This window comes from Lissotriton vulgaris, chromosome 6 (genome assembly GCF_964263255.1).
Source record: "Lissotriton vulgaris chromosome 6, aLisVul1.2, whole genome shotgun sequence".
Lineage (NCBI taxonomy): Eukaryota > Metazoa > Chordata > Amphibia > Caudata > Salamandridae > Lissotriton > Lissotriton vulgaris.
In genome coordinates, this window is record NC_141694.1 from 1253200815 (window position 1) to 1253225965 (window position 25151).

At 48.1% G+C, this 25151-nt stretch overlaps 1 protein-coding gene across 2 annotated transcripts in view; it reads right to left on the reverse strand.

Annotated features, from left to right (window-relative positions):
- Nucleotides 1-25151, reverse strand: part of LOC147708712 (uncharacterized) — a 260521-nt gene that overhangs the window by 180288 nt on the left and 55082 nt on the right. For both annotated transcript variants that reach the window (XM_086927366.1, XM_086927367.1), the window contains exon 4: nucleotides 9898-10011. In XM_086927366.1, the coding sequence (XP_086783492.1) occupies nucleotides 9898-10011 (114 nt within the window). The remainder of the gene's footprint in view (nucleotides 1-9897; nucleotides 10012-25151) is intronic.

Here is a 25151-nt window from a genome sequence, read left to right on the forward strand (position 1 = left end):
AATTCATGGTATTCAATCCCTCGTCAACCACTAGGCCTAATCCAACCTTGGGATCTGATAGGCTGGAAAGGGTTAGAACGTTCCAGTATCTGGGGGTACCTCTACATGAAAATCTATCTTGGGGTCCACAGATAGCAAGATCCTGTCTAAAGCTATCCCAAATGGTGGGGGCAATTTTGAAGGTCTCAAATTCTTTAACCTTCAAACCAGTTAGTCCAGCCCTGGAGATGTACAAAACCCAAGCCAGAGCAGCTTCATCTTATGGTGGTGAGCTGTGGGGTCATAATGTTGGGACAGAACTTGTCAAGGTGGAAAATAACTTCCTTAGACGCTTGCTGGCTCTACCACAAGGCACACCCCTGCTACCACTAAGACTAGATTTGGGGCTCCCCTCAATAGGGGATGAACTGGCTCTAAAGCCATTGAGGTATTGGCATAGGCTTTGGTCCACCAGTGAACTCTTCCACTATAGGCAAGATCTGAAGCACGTTCTGAGTCTTAACTGTTGCGACAGAATTCCATGGGTGGCATATGTAAAATGAGAATTCTACCGACTGGGACTGGCTGATCTGTGGGATGATCCCGAAAGAGGCTGTCTAGGGGCGTCCCGCAAAACGCTCACCAAGACTTTCAAGGACAAGAGCCTAACTTCGCTCGTGTGTGCCTCGAAAATCGTCTCCCTTACTGAACAATTCCTGGCCACCAAAAGTTCTTTTTACTTTGAAGGATACATGGATATTATATTTTCTATCAGTGCAAGGAAACTTTTTATCCAATGGAGGTTTGGCACGCTGCCCCTTGAAGCCTTCACAAGCAAATGGACAACGCTGGACGACAAAATCTGTCCTGGGTGCAGCAAGAATGTTGAGGACGAACTACACGTGCTGTTTTTTTGCCCTGCTTACAGTAGACCGGGAAAGTACTGGCTAGTGCCACTGTGTAGGAATCTGGGCTTTAGAAACGATCTACAATCATACAGAATTCTGAAGACAAGCATCCGGCACTTTATTGGTTTTGCTGTAGCCAAGTATCTAATCGCTACGTGGCAGATAAGGGGAAAAATACTGAAAGGGTAACTTTTAACTTCGAAATGTGAAATGAACTGCATTAATTGGGTTTTTAACTTCCCAGATTCTTATATGTATTGAATTAATTAGTCCTTCGCTTCCTTGCACTGTTTTTTACATTGTATGTTCGCATGTGTTTTATATGTTTTTACTGCATCTTTTATGGTCTCAAATGGCCGAAATAAAGAATTTTTGGATTGGTTACACATGCCGTGCAGCGCTTTGTTTACTACTTTGTTTATTGCGTGTGAGGTAAGCTCTAAATCTTTGATACAAAAGCACCATGTTTTTGTCCGTTTCAGCTTTGTCTGCAATCTGCTTGCTTTTATATTTCTTTGGCTTTTTGAACACATCGCAAAGTTAATTTTTTTATAGGAGTGCCTTTCCCGAACTTTTTGTTGCTTTTGCTTGCCCACATCGCATAGTTTGATTTTGAGTTTATTGAATACTTTTAGCAATTATCTGTGCGTCCTCTATACTATGCAAAGCTTAGCCAGTGCTCACTACACCCTGACTGGCAGCACCAGGACATGCAGCATAGTGAAAGAGAGAGATAGGCTAAGGTGCGGATCGGCCGACTTCAGAACTGCAGGACTTGTTAAAACGAACTGTGAGCTGTGTGTTGTTTTATCCAGAATGCCTCCTCTCCCCCGCCCCCCTCTGCGCAATTGTCTTCCTCTTTCATTCTTTCCTTGCTCTCCCCCGCCTCCTCTCCCCCGCCCCCCTTTGCACTATCCCTTCTTAATTTGTGACTGGAAAGTGCCGGGACTTGTAATTTAACATAATTTGTATTGCGCAAACTCGACTCCAAGGTATCAGAGTGCTTTGCATGAGCACAAGTTGCATTACAGAAGGACACAGTATATATATTTTTTAAGGCACAGGCAGATTTGCAGAGAATCACAGGCTCGAACCTGGTTCCCCAGCTTCAAACTCGGCTGCTCTGATTGTTAAGCCACTTCTTAGCTCTGCATTACTGTTTTCACTTTCACGGCCGCCAGGCCGTGTCTCGCATTTCTCCTCTCACCAGTGACATTGCTTTCAAATATGTTACACATGCCGTGCAACGCTTTGTTTACTACTTTATTTATTGTGTTAGAGGTAAGCTCTAAATCTTTGATACAAAAGCACCATGTTTTTGTCCGTTTCAGCTTTGTCTGCAATCTGCTTGCTTTTATATTTCTTTGGCTTTTTGAACACATTGCAAAGTTAATTTTTTTATAGGAGTGCCTTTCCCGAACTTTTTGTTGCTTTTGCTTGCCCACATCGCATAGTTTGATTTTGAGTTTACTGAATACGTTTAGCTATTATCTGTGTGTCTTCTATACTATGCAAAACTTAGCTAGTGCTCACTACACCCCGACTGGCAGCACCAGGACATGCAGCATAGTGAAAGAGAGAGATAGGCTAATGTGCGGAGCGGCCGACTTCAGAACTGCAGGACTTGTTAAAACGAACTGTGAGCTGTGTGTTGTTTTATCCAGAATGCCTCCTGTCCCCCGCCCCCCTCTGCGCAAATGTCTTCCTCTTTCATTCTTTCCTTGCTCTCCCCCGCCCCCCTTTTCGCTATCCCTGCTTAATTTGTGACTGGAAAGTGCTGGGACTTGTTATTTAACAAAATTTGTATTGCGCGATCGGGACTCCAAGGTATCAGAGTGCTGTGCATGAGCACAAGTTGCATTACAGAAGGACACAGTATATATATTTTTTAAGGCACAGGCAGATTTGCAGAGAATCACAGGCTCGAACCTGGTTCCCCAGCTTCAAACTCGGCTGCTCTGATTGTTAAGCCATATCCTCTTGGGCATGAAACCCCTGAACACGCAGAGGCGCGCACCCGGTTATCCTGGACTGACTTCACACAGATACCACATGAACGCGGCCGCAAAAATGAACACATTTTGTTTTTCGCATCGTTGAGGAGAACATGTTTGGGACCCGGACTATCTATATAGTGCATTGAAGCCTATCAAAATATTATATTAGGAGTGGTAACCAGTGAGACTCCTCTCCAATCTGGCAGCCATGATGATATAATGTTGCAGTGAAAAGGTCGCAGCCCTTGCATTTTTAATCACGAGTGACAACTGACCAATGACTCCTTTTTAAAACAAACTGTGTGTTGTTTTATCCAGAATGCCTGCTCTCCCCCGCCACCCCCTGCGCAAATGTCTTCCTCATTCATTCTTTCCTCACACACCCTCACAACCCTTTCACCCTCACCCCCTCACACTCCCACACACCCTCACCCTCACACACCACATCACTCAGGAACACCACCACATCACTCAGGGGCACCACCACATCACTCAGGGGCACCACCACATCACTCAGGGGCACCACCACATCACTCGGGGGCACCACCACATCACTCGGGGGCACCACCACATCACTCGGGGGCACCACCACATCACTCGGGGGCACCACCACATCACTCAGGGGCACCACCACATCACTCAGGGGCACCACCACATCACTCAGGGGCACCACCACATCACTCAGTAACACCACCACATCACTCAGTAACACCACCACATCACTCGGGGACACCACCACATCACTCGGGGACACCACCACATCACTCGGGGACACCACCACATCACTCATGGACACCACCACATCACTCGGGGACACCACCACATCACTCGGGGACACCACCACATCACTCTGAGACCCCACCACATCACTCTGAAACACCACCACATTACTCTGGGACACCACCACATCACTCTGGGACACCACCACATCACTTTGGGACACCACCACATCACTCTGAGACACCACCACATCACTTTGGGACACCACCACATTACTCTGGGACACCACCACATCACTCTGGGACACCACCACATCATTCTGGGACACCACCACATCACTTTGGGACACCACCACATCACTCTGAGACCCCACCACATCACTCTGAGACCCCACCACATCACTCGGGGACACCTCCACATCACTCGGGGACACCACCACATCACTCGGGGACACCACCACATCACTCGGGGACACCACCACATCACTCGGGGACACCACCACATCACTCGGGGACACCACCACATCACTCAGGGACACCACCACATCACTCGGGGACACCACCACATCACTCATGGACACCACCACATCACTCGGGGACACCACCACATCACTCGGGGACACCACCACATCACTCAGGGACACCACCACATCACTCGGGGACACCACCACATCACTCGGGGACACCACCACATCACTCGGGGACACCACCACATCCCTCGGGGACACCACCACATCACTCATGGACACCACCACATCACTCGGGGACACCACCACATCACTCGGGGACACCACCACATCACTCAGGGACACCACCACATCACTCGGGGACACCACCACATCACTCGGGGACACCACCACATCCCTCGGGGACACCACCACATCACTCAGCTCCATTAAACATCTAGTCTATGCACACTTCACATTCTACCCCTCTCCTCATCTACATCACCAAATTCTACTTCGTTCTGCAATGAAGATGCTGAAGATACCACACACATCCAAATTCTATGATATTGAAAGAAACAATGAAACATACATCTTGTAACTCAACAAAATGTGTTCTTATTATTTGGCCACTCCTCTCCAATCTGGCAGCCATGATGATATAATGTTGCAGTGAAAAGGTCGCAGCCCTTGCATTTTTGATCACGAGTGACAACTGACCAATGACTCCTTTTTAAAACGAACTGTGTGTTGTTTTATCCCGAATGCCTCCTCTCCCCCGCCCCCCTCTGCGCAAATGTCTTCCTCTTTCATTCTTTCCTCAAACACCCTCACAACCTCACACCCCACACCCTCACAACCCTCTCACCCTCACCCCCCCACACTCCCACACACCCTCACCCTCACACACCACATCACTCAGGAACACCACCACATCACTCAGGGGCACAACCACATCACTCAGGGGCACAACCACATCACTCGGGGACACCACCACATCACTCGGGGACACGACCACATCACTCGGGGACACCACCACATCACTCGGGGACACCACTATATCACTCAGGAACACCACCATATCACTCAGGGACACCACCAAGTCACTCAGGGACACCACCACATCACTCGGGGACACCACCACATGACTCGGGGACACCACCACATGACTCGGGGACACCACCACATGACTCGGGGACACCACCACATCCCTCTGGGACACCACCACATCACTCGGGGACACCACCACATCACCCGGGGACACCACCACATCACCCGGGGACACCACCACATCACTCGCGGACACCACCACATCACTCGGGGACACCACCCTATCACTCAGGGACACCACCACATCACTCAGGGACACCACCACATCACTCGGGGACACCACCACATCACTCGCCGACACCACCACATCACTTGGGGACACCACCACATCACTCGGGGACACCACCACATCACTCGGGGACACCACCACATCACTCGGGGACACCACTATATCACTCAGGAACACCACCATATCACTCAGGGACACCACCAAGTCACTCAGGGACACCACCACATCACTCGGGGACACCACCACATCACTCGGGGACACCACCACATCACTCGGGGACACCACACCTCCACATCACTCGGGGACACCACACCACCACATCACTCGGGGACACCACCACATCACTCGGGGACACCACCACATCACTCGGGGACACCACCACATCACTCGGGGACACCACACCTCCACATCACTCGGGGACACCACACCACCACATCACTCGGGGACACCACCACATCACTCGGGGACACCACCACATCACTCAGGGACACCACCACATCACTCAGGAACACCACCATATCACTCAGGGACACCACCAAGTCACTCAGGGACACCACCACATCACTCGGGGACACCACCACATCACTCGGGGACACCACCACATCACTCGGGGACACCACCACATCACTCGGGGACACCACACCTCCACATCACTCGGGGACACCACACCACCACATCACTCGGGGACACCACCACATCACTCGGGGACACCACCACATCACTCGGGGACACCACCACATCACTCGGGGACACCACCACATCACTCGGGGACACCACACCTCCACATCACTCGGGGACACCACACCACCACATCACTCGGGGACACCACCACATCACTCGGGGACACCACCACATCACTCAGGGACACCACCACATCACTCGGGGACACCACCACATCACTCGGGGACACCACCACATCACTCGGGGACACCACCACATCACTTGCGGACACCACCACATCACTTGCGGACACCACCACATCACTCGGGGACACCACCACATCACTCGGGGACACCACCACATCACTCGGGGACACCACCACATCACTCGGGGACACGACCACATCACTCGGGGACACCACATCTCCACATCACTCGGGGACACCACACCACCACATCACTCGGGGACACCACACCACCACATCACTCGGGGACACCACCACATCACTCGGGGACACCACCACATCACTCGGGGACACCACGACATCACTCGGGGACACCACCACATCACTCCGGGACACCACCACATCACTCCGGGACACCACCACATCACTCAGGGACACCACCACATCACTCAGGGACACCACCACATCACTCAGGGACACCACCACATCACTCAGGGACACCACCACATCACTCGGGGACACCACCACATCACTCGGGGACACCACCACATCACTCGGGGACACCACACCTCCACATCACATCGGGGACACCACACCACCACATCACTCGGGGACACCACCACATCACTCGGGGACACCACCACATCACTCGGGGACACCACCACATCACTCGGGGACACCACCACATCACTCGGGGACACCACCACATCACTCAGCCCAACCACATCATCACTCAGCAACACAACAGCACTGTCCTTGCTTGCTAACAACAAGCAATGCCATAGCCAATAGGACTCGCATTAGGAAAGTGTAAGCTATTGGCTTTGTGAATAACAATGCTATTAATTTATATAGTTTAAAAGCCAACACATATTTAAAAAAAAAATGTCATTCACAATACCAATAGCTCACACTTTCCTAATGCGAGACCTATTGCATTGCAAATGCTGGTTACCTAACCTGCCATTACACATCTTTAACTCAGAATTATACTTCAACTTTACAGCTCATTAACAAACTACCATGACCTATTATTTTATGTACTTCGTCTTTCTGTATAATTTTAACTCACTTCTCATGTACCCTCTTGCTGTTAAAAATGTTGTTAAATTAGTAGAACAACAAGGGATACAGTGTATAGTTGTATTAAATCCTTCCTAGCTTCCTTACAAGCCTCATCTAACAGCATCCTCCATCGTGCTGCTCCAGGACTCCATTAAACATCTAGTCTATGCAGACTTCACATTCTACCCCTCTCCTCATCTACATTACGTGACGTATCACCAAATTCTACTTCGTTCTGCAATGAAGATGCTGAAGATAACACACACATCCAAATTCTATGATATTGAAAGAAACAATGAAACATACATCTTGTAACTCAACAAAATGTGTTCTTATTATATGGCCACAGAGGAGGTAATTCAGATGAATGCATTCTCATTACACATAATCTTTCCAATAAACAGGTTTGGTCTTCTTCCGGACAACTTTTCTTGGAACATTCTCCTCTACCACTTCCCAGTCACCACCTAAAAAATGCCATACCTGTATATGTTACGAATCCATGTTACTCTGCATTGATAGCATTTATGAAAAGTTTAATTACTTTTAGACGTTTAGAGAATTTTACATCACCTCTACAAACCCCAGGAAATCTCACCATCATCCTTTCACGCACTTCCCTATCTTCCTCACATCAATATTTTCTAAGCTCCAGCTTTATCATACTCCTTAGCTTTCCACATTTTAAAATCTCCTTACATATCTGCCCTCATTCGCTCAAGCTGGGATCATAAAGGAGTTGGGTTTTCTGTTGAGGAAGAGTTCAAACAATATCTCCCCCTCCCCCAAATCATAGCACGTTGTATAAGTTTATACACTTGCACCTTCCCTCATAACATTTTGCTAAGCCTTACTAGACATCTGACTAGCTACCGGGTCTGTTTTAGTGTACTGTTAAGTGTCTGGATCATTCGGTTTGCATGGGATAATACAAAATAAATTTCGTCTGCTGCAGAACTCTCTTCTCAAGAAGCGCTCCGTTCTCCTGGTGTACGTTGCACCCCATTATCTGTCAGTAGAGCTTAACCCATTTCATTGCAAACACGTTTTCAAAGGAATTTAGCCACTTCTAGACTCAACACTGATCAATATTAAGATCTCAGGCCAACTGGAATACATATCCTTTAAGACAATAACATACTGCCCCATCTTTATCCGCTCAGGCCCTTTAGTGTCCTACGCAATATCGTCCCATAGACCATTAGGCAATCTCCTTTCCACGATCTGTAGGGTTCTTGCTTTGTAGATCTTATCACTTTGTGCACACTCAAAGCATTCGCACGCCACTTTCTCAACTTGTACATCTATCCCTGATCACCAGCAATAATCCTTTCTCAGTATCACCTTAGGTTTTTTTTTAAATCGACATAGGCTTTGTGGGCTGCTCAATTAACTTATTCCTAATTGACATAGGAGGTACTCCTTTCCCTCATGCGCCAATAATTCTTCTCTCACCAGCCAAAATCTTTGACATTCCTCACTGCAACTGCCTTTGTCACTCCATCTTCTCAAACCTTCACACTCACCACTTGCAATACCCTATTCTATTCATACATATCATTCCTTAACTCAACATCTTCCTAGCACTCTCCTATATCTGGTATCATCCTAGAAAGGTAATCTGCTATACTATTCCTTGCTCCTGAATATTTCCCACTACAAATGAAAATTCTTGAAAAGCTGTTATCCATCTGCAAATCCTGCTTGAAATGGCTTTATGAATACCTTCTAATGGCTTGTGATCAACACTTATCTTAAACTTTCAACACTACACACATTTCTTTAATTTCATGATAGTTCAGTACACAGGCAGTACTTCTTTTTCAGTTACTCTCCTGTCTGCCACATCAATGTTAGAAAGGTTGAATCAACCCCATCTGGCTGCACAGGTTCCAAGGTTTATGTGCCTTCAGTTACTGAGACATCATTTTTTCATTGAGGCAAAACAGACAAGATAGGGAGGCGTGATGAACAATGGGTCTTCCAGTGACCATCTCTCGCCTTTGCTTAACATATATCAGGTGTTTCTGGAGAAAGAACATGACTCATGGAGAACAGGAGGACCCAGAATTGGTCAAGGACAAGGCTTGTCAACCATAATACTGGGGAAGTACACATGTCACTAGTCTGAGGGTTAAAGAGTGTTGTGTACAGTTGGCTGCCCTATCCTAGGCAAAAGCTAAGAGACCAAGATCCTGATGTTTCAAAAAGGTTTCCCATTCTTGTCCTAAGAGAAAATGCGTTAGTACATATAGGCTGAAGTATGGTAGTGAGTCCTTCATAAAATACAGGCAGTCAATGGCTGTACACGATTGGAACTTTTCCAACTAAGTAAATAGCAGAATATAGCTTTTTCTGCAGAGAAAGAAGCATTTATCCCATTCACAGTCCTTGGTTGGACGCACTGGTGCCAATCACTGAACATGTATAGAAGTACATTAATTGTGTACGGTTTTCTGTTGCTATAGAGGTGAATTTTTCTTAAAATCAGGCATGACATTCTTCTGTCTCTATACGAACATCACTTTTTTAAATACCCTCTTTTTTCCCTGCAGAATTATCCGTTATATCACACAAACACAGATAACAGATTTCATCACCTGTGTTGACACATTCATGACTTTCGTCTCTTTCCAAGTCTTGCGGATTCCTTATAAGTAGGTTTTCCTCTGCATGAATCCGAAATATCAGGTCAGCACTGTCTGCCACATCGCCTATTATAAAAAGACAGCTTAATATCATTAATATGTTGGGACAATTATTGTATTGACATTGCAGACATTTCCTACTATTCCTCCAGCTTTACTTGAATAACTTCAAGTAGCTGTGTATGCAACAAATCATTGTCCAACTCTCTGAAAGTCTCAGAACATCTTTGAGATTACCATCTACTCAAAAACAAATGACTACAAAACATTTATTGCAATGGTTCCTGCACAGCTAGTTCATAACCTCACTGCCTTAACCTCTTAATTGCTGCGCCTATACCAGCGGCATACGGCACCACTACCTCGGGAGTGCTGCCGTCGGCCGTTGGACGTTCAGCACTGGAGCTGGACGTTCCAAAGCAGCTAAGGTGTTAAGAAAATGGGGACAGGGAAATCTTTTGTACAGTATTCAATACAATATAAGCTTTCTTCAATTTCTTGAGTGGGAATCATAAAAGCAAAATACATATAGAAAAACACAAGTTCTATTTAAAAGCTAAAAACCATGTGCAAATTAATGAAATATTGGAAAATCTTATTTATAAAGTTAAGAACCTTAAGCAACAATCACTGTTGCTATGAAAATGTATCATAAAATACAGTCACATTTGCATCACCAGAAGATCACAATAGGATGACCTTTCTGCATCTAATTACATTCTTTAAAAACAATGCCATAGACCACATAGTGTACTGGAGGGATAAAAAAGCTGAGTGACATTGCCTAAGGAGCCATAAGATCGGTAAAATCCAAATCTTTCTCTGTTTTTCATGAACTTTACCAATAGACACAAAATGAATTGTTTGCTGTGACATATCGTCACATGGACGTTTATAAAGCGGACATTATTTGCAGAAAGCTTGTTAGGCGATGGAAAATGCCTAACCTAAAGCGAGTTAAAACAAATTTGTCGTGTGCCCCCTCCATGAATTATAAATATGGCTGTATATCAAAAGTGGTCAAGGTCATTTGGTTATTACAAACACTCTACTTCAATATTTCGGAGGATAATCTAAGAGACTCTAGTAGCACATGCACTCTATTTTAAGCTATTTCCTACTGATGTGCCCTAGGAATTTCGGCTGTTCATAATATTCCGTATGACCTAGGTCGTTCATGAACTCTTTGATATAATTTATCCAAGGTATACTGAATACCTGCTGTAATTTAAGACAGTCCCTTATAATATCCCTATAAGGAATATGCTACTTACCAGTATGCATGTGTTCTTGGCATGTAGGGCTGCTGACATTCATATCTGTGCATAGATCGCCGCCTAGTGTTGGGTCCGGATGATTGCACATTGTTGTCCTGGAAGAGTCTTCGAAGTATCACGAGATAGGTGGCTCCTCCCCTGGACTACAGTGCGCATGGGCATCCTCTCCATCTTCAGATTGTTTTTCGCCATTGTGGCAGAGATGGAGTGTTATACAGTAAGTGATGACCATGCCTGAGAGTGCTACAGCTGCGACAGGCACCGGGGAGGAGGGCGGGCGATATGAATGTCAGCAGCCCTACATGCCAAGAACAGATGCATACTGGTAAGTAGCATATTCCGTTTGAGGCATGTGGGCTGCTGAATTCATATCTGTGCATAGAATAAATAGCAGTTCCCTCCTTAGCGGTGGTTGCCCGTGCCAGCTGCAGCAGTCTGAAAAAAGAGTTTTGAGAACAGCCTGTCCTACAGCAGCTTGTTGTTTGGAGTGTACATCTACGCAGTAGTGTTTGGTAAATGTATGTATGGTGGTCCATGTGGCTGCTCTACATATATCCTCTAGGGGAATGTTACCTAGGAAAGCCATGGATGCCCCTAACTTGCGTGTGGAATGCGCTCTTGGGGGAACTGTTAATGGGAGTTTAGCTTTTTGATAACAGATTTGTATGAACTTAACAATCCATCTGGCTATATCCGATTTGGAAATGGGGTTCCCTTTGTGTTGTGGGGAGAAGGCAACAAACAGTTGCTTAGTTTTCCTGAAATCCTTTGTCCTGTCAACGTAATACAGGAGAGCTCTTTTAACATCTAAAGTGTGCAGTGCTCGTTCTGCCACTGAATCAGGGTTTGGGAAGAAAACAGGTAGCTCTATGGTTTGGTTAATGTGGAACTGCGACACCACCTTAGGCATGAATGTGGGGTTGGTACGCAGCACTACCTTATTAGCATGAACCTGCATGAAAGGCTCTTGAATAGTTAGTGCTTGAAGCTCACTAACTCTTCTTAGCGATGTGATTACCACTAGAAAGGCCACTTTCCATGTTAGTAACTGTATCTCACAAGAGTGAAGAGGTTCGAAGGGTGGTCCCATTAATCTTGTGAGAACCACGTTCAGATTCCAGACAGGAGAAGGAGGGTGTCTGGGAGGAATCACTCTTTTGAGTCCCTCCATAAAAGCTTTAATGGCTGGCACCCTGAAAAGAGAAAGATGCTGTCTGTTTTGAAGATAAGCTGCCATTGCAGCCAAATGTATCCTGATGGAACTGTGTGCCAGATTGCATCTGTATAGGTGTAGCAAATAACAGATAATGTGTTGCGTGGATGCATCCAGCAGATTTATGTCATTATTGGAACAGTAAATGACAAATCGCTTCCATTTGGCCGCTTAGCATGCCCTGGTAGTAGGTCTCCTTGCCTCCTTGATGATGTTCATACAGTCAGGGGGTAAGTTGAGGTAGCCAAACTCTATGACCTCAGGAGCCATATTGCAAGGCTCAACTGTTGCGGATCTGGGTGCTGAATGTCTCCATGGCTCTGAGAGAGGAGACTGGGAGTGAGGCGCAGTCGTTGGTGAGGCACCACTGAAAGTTCTAGGAACGTGGTGTACCACACCTGCCTTGCCCAGGTTGGAGCAACCAGGATGAGCGTCATGGAGTGTTGTCGCAGTTTGCGGGATGTGCGGTGCTGGAGGAAAAGCGTACGCAAATCTGCCTGACCAGTTCATCCATATCGCATTGCCCTGAGACTGCGGGTGTGGGAACCTGGCGGCAAAGGTTTGTCATTTTGCGTTTTCCTGTGTGGCGAATAGGTCCATCTCTGGATGACCCCACTGCTGGAAATATGGTTGGAGCACCGAGGGGTGTATCTGCCAGTCGTGCATCCGATGGATGTGCCTGCTGAGCAGGTCCGCCATCTGGTTGTCATTGCCCGGGAGATGTTCCGCCATGAGGTACATGTTCCTCTGAATGGCCCACTTCCACATGCTCTGGGCTAGATGAGACAATTGTGGAGAGTGTGTGTCCCTGCTTCTGGATGTAATACATGGCAGTCATGTTGTCTGTCCGGATCAGCACGACTTTGTTGCACAAATGCAACTTGAATGCCTTCAGTGCCATGAAGATTGCCATCAGCTCCAACAGGTTGATATGCATCTTTTGCTGCTGTGTCGTCCATAGTCCCTGCACGGTATAATGGAAGACATGCGTTCCCCAGCCCTGGAGAGATGCGTCCGTTGTCAGCACTATTTGTGGGACAGGCTCTTGGAACGGTCGTCCCCTGCAAAGGTTTTGTGTGTTCCACCAATGCAGAGAGTTGTATGCACGTCCGGTCACCAACACTAGGTCTTTTAGATGTCCATGAGCCTGGTTCCACTGCCGTGCTAAGCACTATTGAAGGGGACGCATGTGTAGCCTCGCGTGCGGGACTATGAAGATGCAGGAGACCATCATACCTATCAGCTGCATAAATACCTGCGTTGGGAGTGAGTGCTGGGGCCTGAACTTCTGAATTAGCAATTACATGCTGTTGACTCTGGCAGCGTTGGGCTGCGCTGTCGCTGTCAGAGTGTTTATTGTCGCACCTAGGTACTGTTGCACATGTGCGGGTTGAAGGTGTGATTTTGGGTAGTTTAGTGAAAATCCTAGACTGTGTAGGAGGTGAATTGTGCGGGACATGTGGCTGGCACACTGCTGGGCTGACTTCTTTTAGACAAGCCAGTCGTCCAGATAAGGATAGACATGGATGTGTTGTCTCCAAAGGTGCGCAGCCACTGTCGCCAAGCACTTGGTGAACACCTTGGGGGCAGTAGTGACCCTAAAAGGCAGGACCTTGAACTGGTAATGCTGGTTGTTGACGGTTAACCTGAGATATTTCCTGTGACCTGGGTGAATGGGAATGTGGAAATATGCATCCTTTAGGTCTAGGGTTGCTAGGAAGTCCCCCTGACTGAGCAATGTCAGAACTTGTTGTAAAGTCAGCATGTGAAAATGTTCTGACAAGATGTACTGGTTCAGGGGTCTGAGGTCTAGAATGGGCCGGAGAGACCCGTCCTTCTTTGGGATTAAGAAGTACAGTGAGTACACCCTTGTACCCTGCTGTTCTAAAGGCACGAGTTCTATGGCCCCTTTTTGCAGCATGCAGAGTACTTCTTGCTGCAATAAGTGCATATGCTCTGCGGACATAGGACGGTGCCTTGGGGGTATGTTGGGAGGAGTGGAGGTTAGTTCCAGACAATAGCCTTATTGGATAAGTTGTCTCACCCACCTGTCTGTGGTAATGCCTTCCCAGACTGGCAGGAACTGCTGGAGTCTTCACCCGACCGGTGTTATATGGTCTGGGGGCAGTGACAAAAAGTGTCACTGTTTATTGATGGCGGAGGATCTGGCATTATTATTTCCACGTCCTCTGCCTTTGGTGCTGTTCCCACGATATCCACCCCTGTTATTTTTGTTATAGGTGGTCTGCGTGCTCCCCTTGTTGTATTGGGCTTGCTGCGATGCTTGACCTCTAGAGGCTCCCCTGTTACCGGAGCGACAAAAGGAACCGCCCCTGAACTGTTGTGACTGCAGAGCCCCCATGGATTTTGCTGTCTCAGTGTATTTTTTAATCTTTTCATGGGTTGTGTCTACATCAGGACCAAAAAGAAAGTCAGGGTTAACTGGCTGATTGAGCAAAGTTGTTTGGATCTCTGGTTTAAAACCAGAGATGCGGAGCCAGGCATGCCGTCTCAGCATTACACTAGTGTTGATGGCCCTAGCTGCAGTGTCTGATGCATCGAGTGCACACTTAATAGATGCATTTGAAATCAACTTTCCTTCCTGTATCAGCATTTCTGCTCCATCCTTATAAGCATCAGGCAGGTGTTGTAGGAGCTGCTCTAACGTGTCGTAGTGGGCCCTATCATATCTTGCTAATAGGGCTTGTGTATTTGAGATCCTCCAAATATTAGCCGTTTGAGCCGCTACACGTTTGCCAGAAGATTTTGGATTTGGATTCTTTGTCCGGAGGAGGAGCATCACCACTTGTTTGAGAGTTTGCTCTCTTGCGAGCATTAGCCACTACTAGGGAGTCCAATGGGAGCTGGCCTTTAATGTACGTAGGGTCCACAGACGCAGGCCGGTATTTCCTTTCAATCCTTGGGTTTACAACCCTTGCCCTTGTGGTCTCCTTGAAAATATCAGTAGCATGTTTTAGGACACCCTTTAGCATAGGCAATGTCTTTACTGATCTTTCGGAGGTTGAGAAGGTATCAAACAGAAAGTCTTCCTCTACTGGGTCAGCGTGCATTTCTACGTCATGGTTCTTGGCTGGCCTTTTAATCAATCATTAAACGCTGCCGTGTCTTCAGTAGGCGAGGTCTTGACAGTACATGACTGAGTATCAGGCGTGGTGTGTTGCTCATCAGGGTCAACAGGGTCAGTCCAGGATTGAGGTTCCTCCTGATCTGCGTCAGCAGGATAAGTAAATTCATCCTCATTGTATCCCTCCCCCACATCCTCATTGGTGCGTGTGGGAGAATAGGCATAGTGTTGTGCATATGACTCCACAGGTTCAAAGAGAACAGGTGAGGTGGCAGAATCCCTTTTCCTTTTGAGAGGGATTTTGTATGACTCCAAAGGATGTTCTGGAGCGATTTTCCTTTTGTGGATGGTGAGTCTGCCAGAATCAGAGTCGATGAAGAGCTTCGACTGATTGTCATATGAAGGTGCCTGGAACAACGCCTCCTCCTGAATGGACTGAGACCTTCTTGGACGTCTCGGTACTCTTCTGTGGCTCGAACGCTTTGGGTCGAGCGGTTGGGGGCAGTCAGCATTTAATTGGTGGAGGAAGCACTGGAGACGAACCGACCTTTTTTGAGGGTGGCGTTGTCTTCGATCCGACTGACTTCGATGGATCACCAGCTTGCTTGCGGCCTTTCGTCGACTCGAGCTCCTGGTGCGCAGCAGGCACAGTCTTTTGCTTCGACGCGATATGCTCTTTCGGGTCGGGTTTGTTCTTCGACTCGAAGGCCTTGCTTAACATTGGCTTGGAGGCTGTAAGCTTCGGATCGACAGTCTTTTTAGCCTCGAGTCCCTTGTCAGTGTCGCCATGTTTGGACGTCGACGGCGTCAACGCAACGTGCTTGACCGTAGAGACAGGCTTCGGTGCCTTGCTCTTCGGGCCGACGCCCCCTTGTGACCCCGAAGGGTCGATGACACTTTTAGACTTGATCGGAGCCGACGAATCCGAGGCCGTCGATCCGAGAACTGTCTTCAGCAGTTTTGGTTTTTATTTTGCATCTGTCGGTTTCGGTTTCGATTTTTGTGGATCGACCGATGGCTCCTAGGAAGTATTCTTAGCAGGGCCTTGACGCGGGGCTGTAGAATGTGGAGTAAGATCTTGGCTAAGGCCTTCCGGCGATGCCTCGACCTGAGCCGTAGAGAGTACAGTGTCAGTATTGGGTCCCGCGACTGCGGGTGGGCCTTGCTCATCGCTTGAGTCGTCATCGACGGCTCCAATGGCCTCTGCGTCGTCTCCTACCTCGACGACGTCTTCCTCATGGACGTAGTCTTCTTCTTCGTCCACCTCGAAGTTAGAGTCTTGCTCAGACGCAGGGTCCGACTGCTGGTCAGGAACCTCTTTATCGACGCCTTCATCGTCATCGGCCTCGAAGATGTTCTCCGGGTCAGGCGCCGTTTTCAGCGCCGACTTTCGTGCGGCGCGTCGAAGTTGAAGCGTCTTCTTAGACCGGAACTTGGAACAGGCCATACTGCTGGCCTCGTCGTGGTCCGGAGATAAACATTTATTGCACACTGGGTGCACATCAATGTGAGGGTATTTGGAGTTGCAGACGGGGCATCTCTTGAACGGGCTCCATTCCATCGTCGATCGTTGTTGGGGCCTTTGGTGTCGAAAAGGCAAACGGCCTTCGACGTCCTGTTCGAAGAACTGGATCAAGTACAGGCACCGAACGAGAGACAATACCGACGCCCCAAAGGCCTTTTGGCCTTGCGAAAAGTGTTTTATATCGATTCCGAACTTGAGTCAAGAAAGTACATCCGAACCCAATGGCGGAAAAAAACAATCTGAAGATGGAGAGGATGCCCATGCGCACTGTAGTCCAGGGGAGGAGCCACCTATCTCGTGATACTTCGAAGACTCTTCCAGGACAACAATGTGCAATCATCCGGACCCAACACTAGGCGGCAATCTATGCACAGAGATGAATTCAGCAGACCACATGCCTCGAACATGGTAGTTTTCTCTGAGGGCCAAATCTTACGCCATAAAAGAAATGGCTGTATTTTAATAAAATCTGATAAGCATCTGATGGCAACCACAGCTCCACATGGCATACATAGGTGGAACAGAAACCCAGAACAGCTAGTACAAATCTTAAAAAGGTATTCTCCACCAGTTGTAGGGGATGACCGTCATATTAGCCCCATACCCCAGCACCATACACAGCAGAAGTTACGCACTTAGCCTTATATATATCCATTAGTTCTACGGGTATTTTTTTTGCCCAACTTCCTTGAGAAGTTAGCCAAGGCTGCCGTAGCTTTCAATAACAATAGCTTTCTTGATTTAATTGCCTGGCACCACAAGCCATTCTGGTCAAACAGTATACCCAGGTACGGAAAGGTCTTGGTCAATTCAATCTAATTAATATCTAGGAGGATAGCCCTACGCTTTGAGCTCCCTTTTCCACACTTCATTATGAAAGTCTTCGATTTATTTACTTGCAACTCCAGGTTCTGTGTGTAAGCAATGAAACTTATCAATAAACCTTGCAGCCCCAACTGAGTGCATGCCATCAGCACTGCATCATCATCATAGAGGAGGACGGGTATTGGGCGATGTCCTATCTGTTGTAAATGCCGACACTGATCAGACAGCGTCTGTCCCAAACTATTATTATATAATGTAAAAAGAAATGGTGCTAAAACCATCCCTGTGTTACCTCTCTCTCTATGCTGAATGATATAGTGCACTCGCCCTTTGTATAAGTAAAGATAAAACTCTGTAAGGGAGATTGCATGCTTGTGCACAAACTGTAGGCTCTGTGCACTTAATGCACATGCCTGAATCCCCATACTTAGGCTGTTATTTCTTAACCTAAACTAGGATGGTGGAGAGGTTTGACTAGAAGAAGCATTATTAAAGAGCACCAATCCAAGATGTGCTCTTACTGGCATGCTCAGATCTGCTTCATGTAAACTCAAGGGAATACAGAATAACAAGACTTATCGGCAATAATATTTTTGAAAAGAGACTGGCCAAAGCAATGGACCAACTGATATTCATAGTGCAATGGGTGCAGAGGATATGAGAAGTAGTTTGTATGCATGGCTGCTCTGCAGAAGAATTTAAAGCAAACTAGCACTGGCAGGCGAAGAATCTCAATGTATGTGTATGGATGACCTCAAGTGGGAGCAACCGTGAAGCATGCCAGCATGCAAGAGTCAATCTATCATGCAACTAAAACCTTGAACACTTGCTCACTCCAAATATGCCAAGAGATTATGCAAAGAGCAATTCGACGTTATCCTAGCAAGAGAAAACCATGGACAGCCTAGAACTGCACAGATCCCTCTGCATTGATGACTGATTTAAATACAAGGGTGTAAGGCACATATCCTTTCCAATAGTGGCCTTTAAAAGAACCACATTTATTGAATGTATTGTTTTAAGGAAGACGCTGCTGATATATTGTTTCAGAGGCCTTTGTGAACAAGTTTCACATCAAGATTGAAAGACATGACTAGGATGAGCCAAGGAGAATATCTAGTATTTTGAAGCATAGCCTAGATCAGAACTCGTAGATCAGAACTTATTAATCACCAAAATTCTTGGCAAAGGTAAGAGTCATAAGCAAAGCCATTTTAGCTAGGCTAAAACTACTTTTGCACAAAAAGGACAGAACTAAAACCCATTAGGTACAAAGCCCTTTTGCGATTGGAAATCCTGCGATTCACAAAATCACAGTTCTTGAGATCAATAAAAGGTATTTTCTTTATGTACAAAAGTCCTTATACAAGTCTGAAAATTCTTTCCGACTTAGGAAAGGACTCTTGCAATCATTCCCAAATCACATGTAGGAGAGGAAAGGAAAGGGCATCCGCCCATTTCCGGCAGGAATATATCAATGGTTTACCACTACAATTGCAGTTGTAAACCACTGAAGGCTTACAGACCCAGAGATGGAGTGCAAACGTTATGCAAAGGGTAGAGGACTGCCACTGGGCCCATTTACATTAGGGCATTAGTGTGACAGCTTCAGGAGGGCTTTCAATTGAGGTTCTACAACTGAAAATCTTTTTCTTTTTAGAACAGCTTGGGCGGGTTTCTTCATGGACCACAGACTACTTTTTTAAATTTATTTTTTAACATTTTTGGAAAGCACTCATAAGGATGATGGTCTACTGTCCCTTGCAGGCCACCATCCCTTGTGATGATTGTAACCAATCGTAGGGGTGATGCAGATTACTAACTGCATAATTAATATTATTCCAGTGGATGTAGGTGGCAGTTATTGTACTCTTTTAAATTAATAAAAAAATATTTAAACCATAATTAATAGTATTAGGATAGTGTCTCTGCAACTACCTGCCATTCAGTATTTTGTGAACTGACCTACTATTACATAGATCAGTTTGAAAAATCAGACTGCATTTGCTAACAAGCATTTGCAATGCAATAGGTCTCGCATTAGTTAAGTTAGAGGAATTAGTATCGTAAATGACAATTGTGAGAAGTTGGCCCGATATGCAACGTTCGCTATTCTAGCGACCGCTATGTATCGTTCCAACGACCCTTATGGTGTTTGGTTGTAAGTCAACCTATAGACCAGCTATCCTAGTAGCATGGATACGAGCAGTCTAAGGCTAAAGACTCGAGAGGGCGCGTTAAGCCAGCTGTTTACCACACATGTACCCCTTGAACACCCAGTGAAAGGACACCACACAAGTGTTATGAAAATAAACAGTATATTTATTAAGAATCACAACAGCCCTGTACTCTTTATGAGGACAGGGTACTAAGCACAAACCAAATCTCTTTAGCAAATACTTCAAGTGCACAGTTTAAAGACAAGTGTCCTAGGACACGGAAAGGTTAAGGCAAGTCGGAAGCGAGGGACTCGGGACCCTAGAGTAAGGAGGCTATGCAGGCACCGAAATGCCGAGTTACCTAGCCACGAGGGCTGCGGCTGCACAAGTCTTACAGGCGTCGGGGTCTTCGCTGACGAGCCAGGAGCCGGAAGAAAAGGAGTTGCTGGCCGGCGACCAGTGTTGAATAGTTCGTAGAGATTGATGAAACCTGAAAGCAGAGGGGACCAAGTTCGTACTACTAGCCAGTAGTCAGAGGGTACCAGGAAGGCACCGGTTGGCCGTCACCTCGACCAGGTGAGTGGGCGACGCTAGGCTCTGCAGTCTCTCGGACCAGGGGGGCGTTGTCGGCGACCACGGTGGAGGTGCGAGCTGTCCCACGACGGATGTCGCTGTCGGCGTCTTGGGTGGACCAGGAGGGTCCGGGGTGCCTCTCAAAAGATGGAAGCAGGGGCCAGTCTGGAGCAACCAGACCGGCAGTGTTGATTCTCGGATGTCGTCACAGAAGGGCACAAGCCAGCGGCGAGTGACCAGACAACGTGCTGAGCAGCGAGCAGAAGGGCCCCACGCAGATCGTGGAGATGCTGGGAGACTGCACTTCGGTGCTAGAGCGGCTCAGGGTCGGGGCTTCTCGGACCCCAGAGCACTCACCAGAGAGTTACCTCGATGGTCGTGCTGGTTTTTAAGAGCGTGCAGGTTCTGATGATGGCCGGTCCCTCGAGGTCTCGTCGCACCCACAGATCACAGCTGAGCTGATGACGTGGGTAGAGGTCAGAGGTGCCAGGGAAGCCGGTTCTCGTCGAGCTGGGCCGTCGGATTCCTTGAGGAAGGACTTACAGCAAACCGCAGAGTTCTTAGATGGTGCCCGCTGATGCAGGGTGACTACTCCTTAGCCACAAGGGAGAAATCTTGAGAAGAGTCTTGAAGTCCTTTCGTAGAAAGTATTCTTGATTCAAAGATGATCTAATTTGGAAGGGTCCCCGCTCCGGCCTTTATCCTAAAGAAAGGGGTGGGTACATGACTAGGTCCTGCCCTAAGGGTGGGACCAGAAAGGGGGGTAGTTACACCCCTCTCCCCTGCCGGACTTTCCCCAGGCCAGGGCTGTCGCCCCTGGAACTGGTTCTAACCGGCAGATGCGTAGTGAGCACCGGGGTGCCACTCCGCAGTCACCTTCTCGCAAAAGCCCTACCTACCCAGAATACACAAACCCTGTCTGGGACGGTGCGAACACTGCCCTCGACAGGAAACCCTTTGTCCAAGTGCTCCTCGCTGGAAGGACTCCCAGCAGCAGGAGGTCAGACTTGTGTCTGTGGTGGCAGCATCCATTTTGTGGAGCTGAGGCTTTCGTTAACTTTAACCGGGGTTCACAGTCACGTACATGTCGTGTCCCTCTAGAAGGGCGGAATGCTAACCTCGTCGCCAGAGTTGATGAGAGGGCAGCATCCCGATTTGTATGACACCTTACTCGACATGTCTTGATAACGCGACACCGAAGTTACCGATATGGTACGCGTTATCATGGAACAGCCATTGGGTCTTGATTCCGCAAGCTGCAACCGGGCTCGGCTCGGGCCAGAGCTTAGTTCACACGAGCCCATGCACTCTGCCTTCAGGATTGTCAAGGCCTGCCATAGGAGTGACTGATAGGGACTCGGGTGTCCATTGTATGGTTAGATATAGAGCTACTATATCTAAAGCAAAGGGTGATTACACGACTTCGCCCCCGCTGTCATGCAGCCAGTTGTGTCAAATTTAGGAGGCCAGCCAGGGGTGGCATAATACATGCTGCAGCCCCTGGCGGCCCTGGGTACACCTACGCCCTGAGTTACAGGGTCTGATAGGTGGCCCAGTACCAATTGGTATATGCACCTAGGGTACATCTCGTAATTTAGAAAGCGAACAGCCAGGCTGTGGGTCTGATTGGCAGGCCCACAGCCAGAGAAAGTCGTAAACCAGTGAAACAAAAGCAAAAAATCTGGGTGATCATAGGATTGCAGACCCTACTCTCCTACATGACCCCCCCCCAAACGTCGGAACAACTAACTAACCTTGACCAGGTAAGTCTTCTTGTTCTAAGTGGAAATATCTGGAGAGTCCATCGGCATTGCCATGATCAGTACCAGGTCTATGTTCCACTGTGAAGTCCATCCCCTGTAGGGAAATGGACCACCTAAGCAGTTTGGGGTTTTCACCCTTCATCTGATTTAGCCACAAGAGGGGCTTATGGTCGGTCTGAATCTTGAAGTGAGTGCCAAACAAGTATGGCCTCAGCTTCTTCAGGGCCCAAACCACAGCAAAGGCCTCCCTCTCAATAGCTGACCAATTCTTCTCTCTAGGGGTCAGCCGTCTACTTATAAAAGCAATGGGCTGGTCTTGACCATCAAAATTCAGTTGAGAAAGAACAGCTCCCACACCCAACTCAGAAGCATCTGTTTGGACAATGAATGGTTTGGAGTAGTCCGGACTCTTGAGGATAGGCGCCGTGCACATGGCCTGCTTTAGGTCATCGAATGCTTTTTGACAGCTCGCTGTCCACTGAACCTTTTTTGGCATTTTCTTACTTGTCAGTTCATTTAACGGTGTCACGATGGACCCATAGTTCCTGACAAACTTCCTGTAGTATCCAGTCAGGCCCAAGAAAGCTCGAACCTGAGTCTGGGTGGTTGGAGGAGCCCAGTCCCTGATTGACTGTATCTTGCTCTCCAGTGGCTGAACCTGACCTCCACCGACAAGGTGGCCCAGGTATACAACCTGTGTCTGCCCTATCTGGCACTTGGTGGCCTTGATAGTGAGACCTGCTGCTTGCAGTGCCTCTAACGTCTTCCGCAGGTGGACCAGGTGATCCTCCCAGGTGGAGCTAAAGACAGCAATATCGTCAAGATATGCCGCACAGAAGTCATCCAGCCCAGTAAGGACATGATTCACCAACCGTTGGAAGGTGGCAGGTGCATTTTTCAGACCAAAGGGCATCACCACGAACTGATAATGCCCACCAGGGGTTGAAAATGCTGTCTTAGGCTTGGCGTCCTCAGCTAACCTGATTTGCCAATACCCAGCTGTCAGGTCAAACGTACTTAAGTAGTTGGCCGAAGCCAGCCTATCAATAAGCTCGTCTGCCCTTGGTATTGGGTGGGCGTCAGTCTTAGTGACTGCATTGAGACCCCTGTAGTCTACGCAGAACCTCATCTCTCTCTTACCACCCTGGGTGTGAGGTTTCGGCACTAGAACTACGGGACTAGCCCAAGGGCTATCCGAGGGTTCAATGACTCCCAGCTCCAACATTTTCTGCACTTCACTTTTGATGCAGTCTCTGACGTGATCAGGCTGCCTGTAGATTTTACTCTTTACGGGCAGGCTGTCACCAGTGTCGACCTCATAGGTGCACCAATCGGTCTGACTGGGTGTCAGAGAAAACAGATGTCGGAACGACTGAAGAACCTGTTTACAGTCGCTCTGCTGATGGTCGGAGAGGCTGCCGCAAAAGACAACACCATCTACCGAGCCATCGTCAGGATTCTGAGAGAGCAGGTCGGGGAGAGGGTCACTCTCCTCCTCCTGTCCCTCATCTATGGCCATGAGCAAACTCATGTCCTTCCTGTCGACATATGCTTTTAGCCTGTTGACATGAAGCACCCTGTGGGGGCTCCGGGGAGTTCCCAGGTCGACCAGGTAGGTGACCTCTCCCTTTTTCTCCAGGATGGTGTGGGGCCCGGACCATTTGTCCTTGAGTGCTGCTGGGGCCACTGGCTCCAACACCCACACCTTCTGTCCGGGCTGGTAAACAGTCAAGACAGCCTTTTGGTCATGCCAAGCTTTTTGGAGTTCTTGGCTGGCCTTAAGGTTTTCGGATGCCTTTTCCATGTATTCAGCCATCCGCGAGCGGAGGCCGAGCACATAGTCCACTATGTTGGCTGCAGGCTTTTTGAGAGGTCTCTCCCATCCTTCCTTCACCAAACACAGGGGTCCTCTTACAGGATGCCCGTACAAAAGTTCAAAAGGGCTGTAGCCAACCCCCTTCTGTGGGACTTCTCTGTAGGCGAACAAGAGGCAGGGGATCAGGACGTCCCATCTACGCCGAAGCTTTTCCGGTAGTCCATGAATCATCCCTTTTAGGGTCCTGTTGAATCTCTCAACAAGCCCATTGCATTGTGGATGATAGGGGGTAGTGAACTTGTAGTTAACACCACATTCCTTCCACATGGCAGTTAAGTAGCTCGACATAAAGTTTGCACCTCTGTCGGAGACGACCTCCTTAGGGAAGCCCACTCTGGAGAATACTCCAACTAGGGCTCTTGCCACAACAGGTGCTGTAGTGGTCCTAAGGGGAATAGCTTCAGGATACCTGGTGGCATGATCCACTACCACCAGTATAAACTTGTGCCCTGATGCTGTCGGTGGTTCCATGGGACCGACGATGTCGATCCCCACCCGTTCAAAGGGCACCCCCACCACAGGCATTGGTATAAGGGGGGCCTTCGTCGTGCCACCTGACTTACCACTGGCTTGGCAAGTGACACAGGAGCGGCAAAACTCCTTGGTATCCTCGTTCATGTGAGGCCAGTGAAAGTGCGAGACAAGCCTGTCCCACGTTTTCGTCTGGCCTAAGTGACCTGCTAAGGGAATCTCATGGGCCAAGGTAAGTAGGAAACCACGCTGAGACAAGGGGACGACCAGCCTCCTGGTCATGCCAGGCTTGGGGTCTCTTGCCTCAGTGTACAGGAGTCCATCTTCCCAGTATACCTTGTGGGTACCTGTGGCGTTCCCAGCAGCCTCAGCAGCAGCCTGCTGTCTGAGGGGTTCAAGAGAAGGGCAGTCTAATTGGTCCTTCCCCAGATCTTCCCTT